This window comes from Solanum tuberosum, unplaced genomic scaffold (assembly GCF_000226075.1).
Source record: "Solanum tuberosum cultivar DM 1-3 516 R44 unplaced genomic scaffold, SolTub_3.0 scf00294, whole genome shotgun sequence".
Lineage (NCBI taxonomy): Eukaryota > Viridiplantae > Streptophyta > Magnoliopsida > Solanales > Solanaceae > Solanum > Solanum tuberosum.
The window spans coordinates 291,876-306,477 of record NW_006239231.1 but is presented as its reverse complement, the minus strand read 5'-3'; the positions used below and the strand labels follow the sequence as shown (position 1 = coordinate 306,477).

Here is a 14,602-nt window from a genome sequence, read left to right as displayed (position 1 = left end):
ATGGATATATGGAGGCTTTATAGTTATCTAGGCAAAAAATTACAACATGTACTAGTATGTAAAGTAGACAGAATAACAGGTAGACAAATATGGAAGCTCATATGAACCGAATGTCTAATCGAAAGAATTATAAGCATACAAGGAGTAGATATATGATATGGAGCTGTAACACATGCACCAACTTGATAAGTTTATCACATAACATCCAAATAAGCTTTCATTATATATAACACCTATAGTTTGCCTAGGTTAAGTACTTCAACTGTTTCTAATACAAATGATAACGTGAAGGCCTATCAAAGACGATCCAGGTCAACTGTAAGACACGAGTTTCCCAAAAGCTTATCTCTATGTTTTTATGCATATAATGTAATTGCGGTCTGATACGTCGCCCCTTTGTGGGCTCACTATGAGGGTCTGCCGGCAGGCCATATGTGCCATATATTGACTCGAGTCGGGGGCAACTAGTATATGACATTCCAGCTGACTCCAAATGCAAATGATGCCATAAGGGCGGGTATGCCACAATTTTCAGGATCACTATAATGGTCTAGTCTCAACCCTGTGCACGGAATCACGTCGTGCGGGTGTGTCAAGTAAAACTTTCGAATACCCTCCCATCATTGAGGGTAACTTTTGTTATATATTTGCCTTAAAAGCCTATAGAGTGAATCACAAAAAGATCATTAAGCTATCTAAGTAGATTCTCTCTACAACACTTAGTTTCCTTAACATGATACTTAGCTATTCAAGAGCTAGTTCTCTGTTTATCTTATGACTATATGGACAATGCTCTCACATATACAAATGTGACTATACTATGGGCATTTGATTTATTTGTAGCAAGCGTACATAAGCGATTCCTAAGAATTTCAAGTAAGGACACTTATGGTCATACAAAATACCTAAGTTGCTCGGACTTTTCACTTTTGGTGCCGCACCCCTGTTGACACGACATGGGTGTGTGTGTGGGGGATCCATGTCTGATTTGGTCAACCTATTTTGGGTACTTTGACCAAAATCAATAGGGAAAATCGAGACAGTTTTAATGATTTCTATAAAAAATACGAAAGTTAAGGTGAAATTGAAGAAAATAGAATACCTTTTATATATATATTTCTATGTCACTCTGTTTCCTTTAATCTCCTTCCAGGATTCTCCTCAAGTTCTCTACATAATATCTCATAATTTAGGTTTTATAACTCTATTTTAGATATTTTTATTATTTTTAGGCGAATCCCCGCACCCATATCCATACATGGATCCATATCCTTGGATCTTAAAAATTAGATCATGAAGGATCCAACCTCTAGATCCGCACCCGTATCGGACTCCCGCACCTGAGTCCGAGCAACTTAGCAGAATACTATGAGAACTCAACTTAAATTGAGTAATATGGATACTTGTAAGCTTTGATGATTAGATAAGGGAATGACATGTAAAGAGAATGGATATTTCATCCCCATATCCCACGCAAGTTATTGACCTTTATAAACGAAACATGTGGTAGAAGAATGTGTTATGTATATTTTTCTCTCTAAGCTTTTTTTTTTTTTTTTTTTGATTTGCACCGGGTGTCCGAGTCTCTTTGAGCCCCGACTAAGTCCCCGGGGGGTGCACAGGCCCTCGGCAAGGAGTTTCCCGCAATCTCTCTAAGTCTTTTTTTTTTTTTGATTTGCTCCGGGTGTCCGAGTCTCTTTGAGCCCCGACTAAGTCCCCGGGGGGTGCACAGGCCCTCGGCAAGGAGTTTCCCGCAATCTCTCTAAGCTTTTTTTTTTTTTTGATTTGCACCGGGTGCCCGAGTCTCTTTGAGCCCCGACTAAGTCCCCGGGGGGTGCACAGGCCCTCGGCAAGGAGTTTCCCGCAATCTCTCTAAGCTTTTTTTTTTTTGTTTTTGATTTGCTCCGGGTGTCCGAGTCTCTTTGAGCCCCGACTAAGTCCCCGGGGGGTGCACAGGCCCTCGGCAAGGAGTTTCCCGCAATCTCTCTAAGCTTTTTTTTATCACCGAGAAATCCCTGCAACAGACACCTGATAGGCTGTCTAATTAACCACTATTTCGAAAAGCGTTAAAACTCAATCTATTCAAAAGATAACCAAGGAATCCCCGAGAGCCAGGTGGCGCACGGTTCAAAACCCAGTGGATAATTGGCACATCCCTTTACCCTTGCCCTTAAATACTAGGCTTTTGTCTGTGGTGGAGTTCAAACCTGTGACGTACGTCTAACCCACACATTGTGCGCTGTGCGCTTACCCTCTTACCACTAGATCAAAGCCCTAGGGGCATACTTTTTCTCTCTACACTCATCGATTATGTTTAATGGAATGTTCAGTCTATGTCATGTATCCCTTTTCTATTCTTCTGCACTTGTTTTCTAACAAGTTCATATCTAATCTTGCAGAGAGGTTGAATTACTTCTCTGAGAAATTCGACCCGAAGTTGTTTCTCTGTCGAATTCACCAAGAGACCAGCGCGTCTGAGTTAGAATCAGGTGCTCTTGCTGTGAAGACTGATCTTAAAGGACGTACCCTGCAGAAAAAACAGTTGGTTAAAGAAAATTTTGACTGCTTTGTGTCCTGCAAAACAACAATTGATGGTGAGCTACGCGTCCTGTAGGATTTTGGTGTTACTTTCATTTATGATAGGAACTTTTAGTTTGTCATCAATGTTTTTGTTGTAGATATTGAATCGAAGTTAAGGCGGATTGAGGAAGACCCTGAAGGTTCTGGAACTTCTCACTTATTTAATTGTATCGAAGGAGTCAGTTCAATTGCTAATCGTGCTTTTGGGCCACTATTTGAAAGACAAGTAGGTAGCGTGTTCTTTATTTCTTTATGGATACTTCTAGTAAATTTTTTGATCTGTGAGTGGTTTTTTTACTTCTGTTGCCTTTTTTTTTTAACCTTCTGTGAGTGTAATCATTATTGTGCAGGCTCAAGCTGAGAAAATAAGATCTGTTCAAGGAATGCTGCAAAGGTTCCGAACACTATTTAACTTGCCCAGCACAATTCGTCATAGCATTAGTACTGGTGAATATGACCTGGCTGTCAGGGAGTACAGGAAAGCAAAGTCAATCGTTCTTCCTTCTCATGTATGGATGACCTAGTTAATGCTGTAAATTAACATGTGCTTTGTGTTGAATGCATTATCCTCCACATGACAATGGTATATAGAGTTTTGATGTGTTCATTTGTACACATGCCCCTCTGTGGTTAGCCTTTTCCTTGACTTGTTAATTGGTTTTATAGTCGTTATACTTTGTGCTACCAGTTTGATTATGCTTGGATCCTATCATAATATATTGTAGTCTAGGGATGCTTTGCAGAAGCTTCTCCTATTTAAGCAATAGATGATTTTGCTTTTTCCCTAACAATTTGTTTAATGAACAGATGCGATCGCGTCCTTGATGCTTTGTTAATGACACATTGTATTTAATTATTAAGAAAAGTATTTTAGGTGCTTTAGACATCCTCTGCATCTGAAGGTATTCTGATTAGTCAAGCTGATTAACACTTTTCATGGCCTAGTTTTGATTTAATTATTGTCAGGCGCAATTTGACATTGTTATAACTTATATGCTCCTTGGCATGTTGGGGGAATAATTGACTGATGCTTAATCCTTTTTGGTCGTGTCTGACCTGAATTGAGTACTTGTTCGCATTTCTTCATAGTTTTTGCCTTACCTGTGGTACTCACTCTTGATTGAATGTCCTTCCTTCAGGTTGGAATTTTGAAGCGTGTACTTGAGGAGGTTGAAAGAGTTATGCAAGAATTTAAAGGCAAGCTTTACAAGTCTCTGGAAGATCCTCAGATTGACCTAACAAATGTAAGTTACAGTTACCAACATTAAAAAGCTAAGTTGTGTGGACTATTCACTTTTGATGCCATGTCGGATTCTTCAAAAATACACCACTTTTTAAGAATCCAACATGCACCCGTTGGCATTTTTGAAGAGTCTGAGCAACATGATTAAAAAGTTAAAAATCATGATCGGTGCATGATTAGGACATTATGGTAGACTGTTTGGTTCTCTAGAAGTCCACAAGGAATGCTCTCTAATACTGTATACACTTGAATTGTTGAAAGGCTAAAGATCTCAAAACTCTTCTCCTGCTATACTTGAAAATATGAAATAATATCCTGAGCTTTCTTGCACCCAAGGGTGTGGCCTAGTGGCTAATGAAGTGGGTGAGAACCATGAGGTCTCATAACACTAGGCGATTGCTTCCCATCTGTTCCAGCCTTTGTGGATAGAGTTACCTGATACTTGTTGTTGGTGGGAGGTGACAAGTATCCTTTGGAATTAGACGAAGTGCGCTCAAGCTGGCCTGAACTGCACAGTTATAATTAAAAAAAATAAAATCCTGAACTTTCAATATGTAGATTTGGAAATTGTCCTTGGACCTTCCAACTAACTTTGCTAATCCTCCCCTTTCTATCAGACATCTTTTGTTTTAGTAACCAGTCAGCTATTGAAGCCATTCTATTTGACTACTTATCTCATACCCATTTGATCTATCTATTTTGGGATAAATGGAGATCACATATTACTAAAAGGGATAACCTACGAGAGGTATACACCATTAGACTCTAATGCAAGAAACCTATTTGTCATCTGCAAGGATGCATTGTATCACTCTCCAGTTGTGTCTAGCCTAGTGTTATCAAAAGCAAAAAGCGCAAAAAGGTCTAAAAGGTTTGTTGGAGTGATAAGCGCAAATAAAATGTGGGTTTAATGGAAAACGGGGCACCTGGAGAAAAAACACAAAATACGTGTTTAGTCCAAGGTTAATAATTATATGCATGAAAACAAATATATGGACAAAGAAATTGAGTTTTTTTTTTTAATTCTCAAAAAAAAAAGAAATTGAGTTTTTCTTACGATTAAGCGAAATATCATTTCTTTAGTGTTGCCTCTTCAGGAAACACTTCACCTTGGAGCCTTGACAACAGACACTGAAGTGCACATTAAGCAGGGCAAAGTGTTCAACATGTTTTGAGCCTCGCTTCAGAGCTTAAGCGTGTTTTTAGCATGCCTTTGACAGCACTGGTCTAGCCTAGTTAATACTTGTTTTTTCTTGTTAATAGTAAGTTGTGATAGGAGCGAAATGCCTCAAACATTTTCCTGTTATATAGTGTCTTATGTTCACAATGATTTAGGGTAATTGTGTACTGTCGCGGGACTTGATTGGGGTTCTTTTATAAAATTGTTGGTGTCTTATAATTGTATACTGGTTAATTTACTGAGTGAGCTTCCTTAGCTGTAAATAGCTTTCCCTAAACTCTCTCTGGCCTCAGAAAACTTCTTGGAATCGGTGTAGGGATGGTAACAGGGCAGGGCAGGGCAGGGCAGGATAAGTCATTTGGGGGGTGGGGTGATCTTTCAGTTACTGTTGTATCCAGTGAGATGTTCGAACTTCGAACTGTGTATAGTAGACTCAAAAGATTTATGGCTTGTTCTTTTTATAGTAGATTGACGACATGTGCTGGAAACCATTTGTTCACTTTTTAACTTTTTTTTATTTTTAAAAAAGACCTTTTGTTCCTTTTTATCTCTAACATATTTTCATACACTTCTATAGAAATTAAAAATCCAGCATTAATTTACGAAGCAGAGGATGTAAATATGAATAAATAAAGGAACTTAACTGCTTGAAGAGTTCTCCAATTCGATGGCGTCTCAACGTTCTCCTGGTGCTCACCCCCTTTGAGAAGTATGTAAAAGGCTCATGGCATAAACTATCCTTGTCGTTTTTCCCAGCTTGATAAAAAAAGAGTTCGTATTATTTAGGAAGATGGACTCCAGGATTACTCTGTCATACAAATCCTCGAGATATTCTTTCAACTGAAGAATATGAAACACTGCCTTGGCATTTTGCTGGGTATATATTTTCTGTTTTTCATTGTGAGATGCGAAAATCTGAACACAGTAAAAAATAAAGAGCAGAAAAAAGTAACAAGGAAGTACAAATTAAAAGAAAACCAAATGCAAATAACAACAGTGGTAAGAACATTGTTTGGAGTCAGCAAAGTTAGAGTTAAACAGCCTCAAATTACAATTTGTTGAGGGGTTCATATGTCCCATATAAAGAGCTTGAGTGTATGTTGTCTATTACAAATTGCCTATATCATCTATCAGATGTCTTATATGAGAAGACAAGTAGCCTGATAAATTGATGGCAGTCTGCAGTGTCGATGAAACTGCTTTTTGCAGTGTGATAAATGAACTTCCAGACAAATGGTTGGATATCTCACTATATATATGAAGATAAAATGTGATACTCCAGCTCAAAAAGGGTGAAGTGCTTATATCAATGCCTGTCAGTTCTTAATTATCAGATTACTGAGGGTAAACCAAACAGTTCCGATCAATGTCTTCCTTGCAATTTTTTTTTACTTGATTGCACTTGAATTATGCCCTGTGCATTTGTGTGCAACCATCTAACAGACACTTTAGATTGTAATGTTCAAGAAAAAATTAAAATATTTTCCTATAAATACTTGCTACTCATATTTGATTTATAATGCTTTATGCAGCTTGAAAATAATGTGAGACTCTTGTTGGAGTTGGAACCCGAATCAGATCCCGTATGGCACTATTTGAATATACAGGTGAGGACTCTAAGGTCCAACAACTCTTTCTATTTTTGTTCTTTGTTTTTTTTTTGAAAATATTTTTTATTAAACATATAACCTAATGACACTAACAATAGAAACAAAAGATCGACAAAATAGGATATAATATTACTTCATGAGGTGTTTTATACCAACTGGTAACTCCACTATGAGTTTTGTATGCTTCATCCATTGATTGAACTCATAGTTGTTTGATGTCTCTTTAACTTTTGATAGAACCCACTGTTTAAATCTAATAGGGCATGTTGATTTATTGACGGTATGAGTGGTCTCCTTAGGTGATATTGGACAATTCTTACCTCATAATCAAGCTTTCCGGATTGGCTCCAGGGCTTTGGTCTAGTGGTAAGGTTGTAACGTGTGATGAGTGGGTTAGGCATATATCACAAGTTCGAATTCTGCAACAGATATAAACTTGATAGTCAAGTGGAGAAGGGTAAAAGTGGGGGATCATTATCTACCAAATTTTGAACCACGTGCCACTAGTTCTCAGGGATTTCTCTCTTATAAAGAAAGAACAAGCTTATTTGATTGAGTTAGGCTCAAGGTCTATTTTTTAAAAACATAGTGAGTCAAACCCTTCCATATTCTTGGTTTATGTGATGTTGGGTTCTCATGTTATGTAGTCCACACTCCTGATGTCCAATCTTGGGTGTGTGGAATGGGGTCGTTAGAATCACAGAAGGTGCCAACTGCTGTCTCCTTATATGGTCTTAGCCAGCTTTGGATTAGTTAGATCAAGGTTCATTTTCTTTACATAGTATTGGAGTAAAACCTATTCATATTCTTTGTTTGCTCAATGTTAGGGCTCCATGCTATATTTTCCATGCTCTTGATGTCTAGGCTGAGAGGAGGTGTTAGGATATCCTACATTGGTTGATGGGTTAGGTGGTTGTCTCCTTAAATAGTCTTAGACAATTTTCACTTGATGAACTAGCTTTTGGGGTTGGCGTTAGGGCCAATGTCCAGTTTCTTAACCTAACACCTCTTCTCCACACACTCTAGATGTTTAGGCCTGGTCATGCGAGAGGGTGGGAAAGTGTCATGATGTCCTACATTGGTTGATGGAATAGGTGGTTATCTCCTTAGATAGCCTTGGACTATCGTCACCTCATGAGTTGGCTTTTGGGTTAAGTTAGGGCCAATGCCTGTTTTCTAACCTAACACTCCTTCCGTCGCACGCTTAGACCTAGACATGTGGAGCATCCACAATATAATATGTGGGCCCAACATTAAGTGAATCAAGAATAAGGATGAGTTTGACTTTGGTAGCATGTACAAAAACAGACTAGGCCCAACTCAATTTCAAAAGGTAAATCATGACGTGAGGATTGCCCAGGACATTATAACAAAACCCGTTGTTGTAGCGATATGGAATCTGCCACATACTAGAAACATTAGATTAATCACAATGTCTTAATAGATCTTAGCTAATTAGTCTTTAGCTTTTCATGACTGGTCATAAGAAAGATCATAGAAAAAAATGTCCAAGCCTTAGTGGATAGAGTTACCCGACACTTGTGCTGGTGGGAGGTAACAGGTACCCGGGGAATTAATCGAGGTGCAGGTAAGTTGATCCAAGCACCACGGTTTTCGTAAAGAACAAAGAAAGACCATAGAGAAAAGTTGAAACCTAAAATATATCTCCAGATCAGCAAGAAAGTGGAGAATTTTGGAAGAAATTATCAAATAAGAGTAAGAAGAGAGACCTGTTGTTGGAGATAGATCGCAGCACTGTTCGTGAGGAAACTCGTAACTTGTTTTCATTTTTTGACTGCATACACTTTTTGTTTCATTGTATCTTTGCTAATTTTACTTGTTGCAGAGTTTAGGATATTAGTTTTGAAAATATATTCCTTATGAAAACGAAAAAATTTGAAAATATATTATATTACTTCCTCCGTTTCAATTTGTCTTAGTTTAGTATAGTATATAAAGTTGAGAATTTTAATTCTTAAAAGTTGTGAAAGTTCCTTCTCAAAAAAGAAGAAGAAAGAAGTAGTGAAAGTTGTATAGAATAATTTTAGTGATGAATGGAGGTGGACATTTTAGAACATCCCCCACAATACTGTACGAAGTGGGAAGGAGAGAGTATTAATGTAGTATGTTTGTTATTTTTTGTGAATGCTGCAGCGTCACATGTACATTACTTTGATCGGTAGAGAACATTAGTTATCTGAAGAAGGTTGGGGATATGGTGGGGTGGGGGGTAGCAGTTTTTGCCTTCTATTACTCCTGTAAATACTGGTTTCACAGCCTTTTTTGTGATTTAATATAAGCTGTTACCTTTGTCAAAAAAAAAAAAGGTTTTGGGGGTTGCATGTGCATCATGTACTATGAGAAAAAAAATTTGGGTTTTGATTGCTATAGTTCGATAAAAACAGAAAATCCATGGTTGGTTGTGAAACCCTCTCTCTTCTGCATAGAGGATATTTGGCACTTTGTTCTCCTTAATCGAGGTGAATGATATGGTAATTATTTCCTTATTTCGTGATGGGATGTAAATTCTGCAATGTCCTCTTTGTTGTCCATTTGACAGAACCACAGAATCCGAGGTTTGCTTGAGAAATGCACTTTGGATCATGAAGCAAGAATGGAAAATTTTCGGACTGAGATGCGTGAAAGAGCTTTATCTGATGCAAAATGGAGGCATATTCAGCAAGATTTGAACAATACTGTAAGCCCAACTGTGTTTTGTAAATAAAACATTGATAATTAACTGTACTTTAAACTAATGTACTAATTTTTGTCCCAAATGATCATCAGTCAGATGCTGATTACTCTGATTCTATTGAAAATACATATCTGACGGGTGATTCACAACAAGTGGAATTTACTGGTGAAAAGGTTGATGCTCTCAGAGGAAGTTATATAAGGAGGTTGACTGCTGTAATTATCTATCATGTACCTGCCTTTTGGAGAGTAGCTGTTGCAGTTCTCAGTGGGAAATTCGCGAAGGTAATTAATTAACCTACCCAGTATACTTTATATAGGCTGGTGCAAAACCGAGGATATGTAAGCAAATATTTTCTGATAATTCACAAATTTAATGAGGGCCTGAGAGCTTTTGTTGTGTTTTTTGGCTGGTTCAGTCTCGGAAAAAAAGCAGCTAAATTTGCATCTTGCACTTGTTATTTTTGGGGGCTGTAAATCTATTTTTCACAAAAAAGAAGAAGATAATAATAATAAAGAAAAATTACTAAAATACACGTCTTATGTTTCCTTATTTCTAATATTCCCTTCTATTTCTAAAATCCTTTATTTCTCTCCTAATTCTAAATTATTTTATAATGTATCCGAGCTAGTTTTTAATGTATCCGAGCTAGTTTTTAATGTATCCAAAGTTCCAAACTAGTTTTTAATGTATCCGAGCTACATATTATGTATCCGGTTTATTTTATAATGTATCCGAGTTACATATTATGTATCCGGTTTGTTTTACTTTTTCAGGGATTAATGTAATTACACACTAAATAGGGATAGATTGTAATTTCATATTAAAACTATGTGATTCCTAAAATTTATACAAATAATAATAGTAATAATAATAATAATAATAATAATAATAGTAATAATAATAGTAATAATGATAATGATAATGATAATAATAATAATAATAATAGTAGAAACATAATTACTGACGATCTTTTACTAATCTGTTTACTTGATTTGCACAGTTATCGAGTCTTGGAAGAGTAACACATTTTAAAATACATTTTTTAGTATTAGGTTTAGAAGTAATTCTCGTATTTTTCCTTCCCAATGTTAACCAGGTCAGTTGATTTTACAAGTTTCTGATTAAGCTCTTGATTGTCTGAGAGTAGAGAAAATGCATGGAGATTGAAAGCAGCCAGTTAAGAAGTGCTCTGCTAATATAAACCTTCTGCGCCGAGATCTGGGCTTTAGTCACTTGTTGCAGTGGTGACAAAGATTAAATGCTTTGTGTTAACATTGACTAATAGAACCATAATTCTTTGTAATCTCTGACTCTGTAGATGTGAAGTAATGTTTTTTGCATTACATGGAAATTGAAAGCATTTGACAGCATCCACTTCACTGGTTTGATATTTAGAGTTATCTACATGGCAGAGTAACATCTGTATCTGCCCTTTGTGTATATTTACTCTTGTTAAGTTAAAACATTTCAAAACCCAATTTGATAGACAGAAAGAAGAAGCATTTTCTTTCTTTAGATGCTATTTCAGAATTAAAGATTCTCCCGCTGTCTCAAAAGAATTTGGTGGTCAGATTACAGGGATGAACTTCTTTAATTCTCAGTGTGAATATGGACATCGATCTCTTAAAATATTTACCCAGTTGAAAACTAAATAAAAGGTACTCTAAATGACAATTTTTATAGTCAAATAGTTATAAGCTTTTTGGATAAGAGCGTAGTCAATGAAATAACTCTGATTCCCCGAAGATGAAGTTTGTTACTGTCCTGCACTATCTTTATATTGGGTTTTGCTGGTGTCTGAATTTTTTTGCTTACTGATTGAAAAAAAAAATCTTGCCCCTCAATTAGTGATTGTGCTACTTTTTTTCCGGGTCAAGTAAAAGTATTATCATTCAATCATATACAAGGGGTATACCATGGAGTGCCAAATCACCTAAGCATGTCTCACCAGAGTCTCATTCTCATAATCAACCGCAATGTAGAAGAAGATGATCCATGTCCTCGCCTGCCTCCTTACACATGAAAGACCTACTGACATAGAAAACCTTCTGCTTTCTAAGATTTTTTGTTGTCAAAATCATCCCTCTAGAAGCTAGCTAAGTGAAAAAGCGCACCTTCCTCGGCACCTTTGGAATCCTTACTGCGGCATGGAAAAACATGCTCCTCCCTAACCAAAAGTTTCTCGTAGGAAAATTTCACAGAAAACACTCCATTATTCCCCAGGCCCCACCACCGCACATCAGGATTGTGCCATTATCCTTGGGATGACACATTCAAGGTGAAGCAGTTATAAAGTTTGGTTCCCGTAACTTTTCATTTCCTTTAAAATCTGGCATTAATGGTGCTTACATGCTGTTCTACGGTCATGGTGTCAAAAGTAACTCTGATCTCTCAATGAATGAGAATTACCCGTTTATAGGAACATAAACATGATACTGAAACAAGTTGAAACACGATCATAAGAATTTGGAAGATGATACCTGTGGCTAATTTTTGGAGTATCTGGAATGAAAGAAATAGGAGATGCTTTGATGGAATATCAACTACCTGCCAGTCTCTAAAAGCTAGTTGTCTTATGTTGTTGTATAGTTGGGTCTGTATGTCCCCGATAGATTCCCCTGTTACCCCTCTTGAATTTTATCAGCTCATTAGCTCTCAACTAGATATGTACTGGAGCTGGTAAGTTCTTTTTGCTACTCTACTTTGTAACTATTATGCATCCACTTGATGCCAGCAATGAAATTATTTACTTCATAAAAAAGAAAAGTTGAAAAAGATCTTTTGAGCTATTTCCTTTTTGGGGTTTGAAATAGATGCACTAGATATGTTTATCACAAGGTGGGGTGTGTGTGTGTGTGTATGGTTGAAGTCGTTAGCTGTTGCAATTATGTAGTCTTTAGGGATGTGCTCATTTTTAACTATAGTTTAGTCTTTAGGGCTGTTCTCATTTTTTCTCTCACTAGTGGAAATCAATAAATTTTGCTCAACTTAATGACATTAGCTGACCTAGATGTTAATAGAAATATCCATTACTTTTGCTATAGTTGATCATGAATAGTTCTTATTGGGATCGTTGGTCTGATCAAGGTGTCTACCAGATACCTTCTTGCTTGTTTGTTAGTATGTTTCCTCTATTGCTTACAAGAAGAATCTTGCATTTGTCTTGCAACTCAATGATTGAAGCAGTGCTTCTACTTTTCTGAGCTGTTCCTATTTCTTTTTAAGTAATGAATATTCAAACCCCAAATAGAAGTCTGTCTGCACCAAGAAAGCTTCTTTTTTTTTTTAAAGTGATAATGTGTTTTGATGATAACGTAGCTGTCCTCAATGCATCTTTATCACACTCAATTGCATCGTATCTAGCTGTGATAGATACGGATGCTCAGCTTTGACTATTTTTTCAATTACTGTCATGTCAGCAACTTCAACTGTTAGCCTCCTGGGAATAGAGGCTAATCTACCATACCCTTTTTTTTTTTTTGGGGGGGGGGGTTGATAAGTAGCTAATTTACCACACTCTTTTGTCCTTTAGTAGATACTTCGCTCCCATATTTGGTGACCATGGTATAAAAAAGTGCAGCCTCATCTCTCAATTTTTGTTATTTATTTCCATCTGCTAATTGCTTTGATTTCAATGGCCCTTTCTCCTGGTTCTGTAGTCTTCTCAGGTATCCTCTGATTCAAATGTGAATGCCTCTGCGAATAAACGTGAAGAAAAAGTGGGAGATGGGAAGTACTCAAATCATTCTCTTGATGAAGTTGCTGGGATGGTGCGCAGTACTATATCAGCTTATGAATCCAAGGTAAATGTCCAATCTTGATGGTAGGAGATTAAAGTACGGATGGTTATGTTAAGTTTGAGTAGTTGTGTACGTAGTTGTCTTCTATTTATGGTTATAGGAATTGTCTCCACTTCCAAATTTGTCCTGCCAAAAAAGAAAAAAATTTGATTGTCACTTTCAAATTTTTGCATTTCAATTAATGAGGATTGAGCCTGGCTGCATATTACTTCTTTTGTTCTGTTTATTTTTGCTGGGGAGTGGTTCTATTGAGGTCACTAATATGTTTTCTCTAGCAGCACGCCAGCACCACACAAAAGACACCTAGAGCATAGATGGAATCCTCTTCGTTGAGTTATTTATGGTGACAAATCTAATCATGAATACCACTCCAATTGTACTCCATATCCTTTACTTCTTTTAGATAGTAAATTTACTGTGACAAATCTCATTATGATTAAAACTCCCATTGGAGCTGGGACCTATCAATTTGGCTTTCCTTGTCTACCATAGAAGTGGATCAATTTTTGTTCTAGTTGACCTATTGTGCTTTGTAGTATGACCAAGTTATGGTTGAATTAAATTAAGTTTAGTTCTCACAGCTGTGTTGAGAGAGAATTTACTCATAGGGTGGATAGGATAGAAAGCTTGACCGGAAGTCTTCTTACTGAAAATTTGAAGTAAGAAAACCAAGAAACACAACACAAGTAGTCCACCTCTGTAGTGTACACAGTGAGAAGTACACCTCTATAGTGCTATAGATACACAATGCAAGGATAACCACCTGCTGTTCGAGATGTTACGGATTATTGTCCTGAAAATATCCTTGTTCTCCTTTCCCCTTTTGATGAAAAAATGAATTAATGTGAAACTCAAAATCATAATATCATTAATGATTAAAAAGATACGTCTCTCAGATATAATCAAAATAAAAGAACTTCCAGGTGAGGAAGCAAATTCTTATCGCCACAGCATGAAATCCCTTGAATCCAAACAGATCCTCTGTCTTATGATGTATATGTTTAACAACCACTTAAGCTCTTCTCTTAAGTTTGTTGTCTTTGTACCTTTTAAAGTTGGCCTAACCCATCGGTGACCCCTTAAAGTTGGCACGAAGTTTCACTTAGGCACCTTAAGTGGGCGATGTTCATTTTAGACACCTCATGTAGGGTCTCGCTGTGTCATTTTGACACTTTTTGCTTACATGGCTTAGTGAGTGTAATACACTTGTTGAGCGCGCGTGAAAAACCTATTTAGTCGATTTTTTAATTATTTTTTTCTTCTTCTTTCCCATTTTCAGCCACCATTTTTGCAAACTTAAATATCCAACATGGTGAATAAAAATAGTTACAGTAAAATGATGGAAACTATTTTAGAAATTTAGGAATAGACCCATTTCAAGATTAAATATTAAATTATTCATGAGATTCTTTCTTGAAAGAATGTAATATCTAAAGAGGGGTAAGTTTAATTTTTGGTGAATTTTAAACTTGCTAATTAGGGTAAAAAAGA

At 36.7% G+C, this 14,602-nt stretch overlaps 1 protein-coding gene across 2 annotated transcripts in view; it reads left to right on the top strand.

Moving 5' to 3' along the window:
- LOC102588629 (exocyst complex component SEC5A) overlaps positions 1 to 14,602 on the top strand; it is a 25,815-nt gene that overhangs the window by 3,337 nt on the left and 7,876 nt on the right. Inside the window, exons 4-11 of one of the 2 annotated variants that reach the window (XM_015314566.1) lie at positions 2,400 to 2,594; positions 2,679 to 2,806; positions 2,931 to 3,089; positions 3,720 to 3,824; positions 6,536 to 6,610; positions 9,174 to 9,311; positions 9,401 to 9,592; positions 12,980 to 13,114. In XM_015314566.1, the coding sequence (XP_015170052.1) occupies positions 2,400 to 2,594; positions 2,679 to 2,806; positions 2,931 to 3,089; positions 3,720 to 3,824; positions 6,536 to 6,610; positions 9,174 to 9,311; positions 9,401 to 9,592; positions 12,980 to 13,114 (1,127 nt within the window). Of the gene's footprint in view, positions 1 to 2,399; positions 2,595 to 2,678; positions 2,807 to 2,930; positions 3,090 to 3,719; positions 3,825 to 6,535; positions 6,611 to 9,173; positions 9,312 to 9,400; positions 9,593 to 12,970; positions 13,115 to 14,602 lie in introns of both variants that reach the window. The other variant, XM_006359757.2, reaches the window with a different exon arrangement.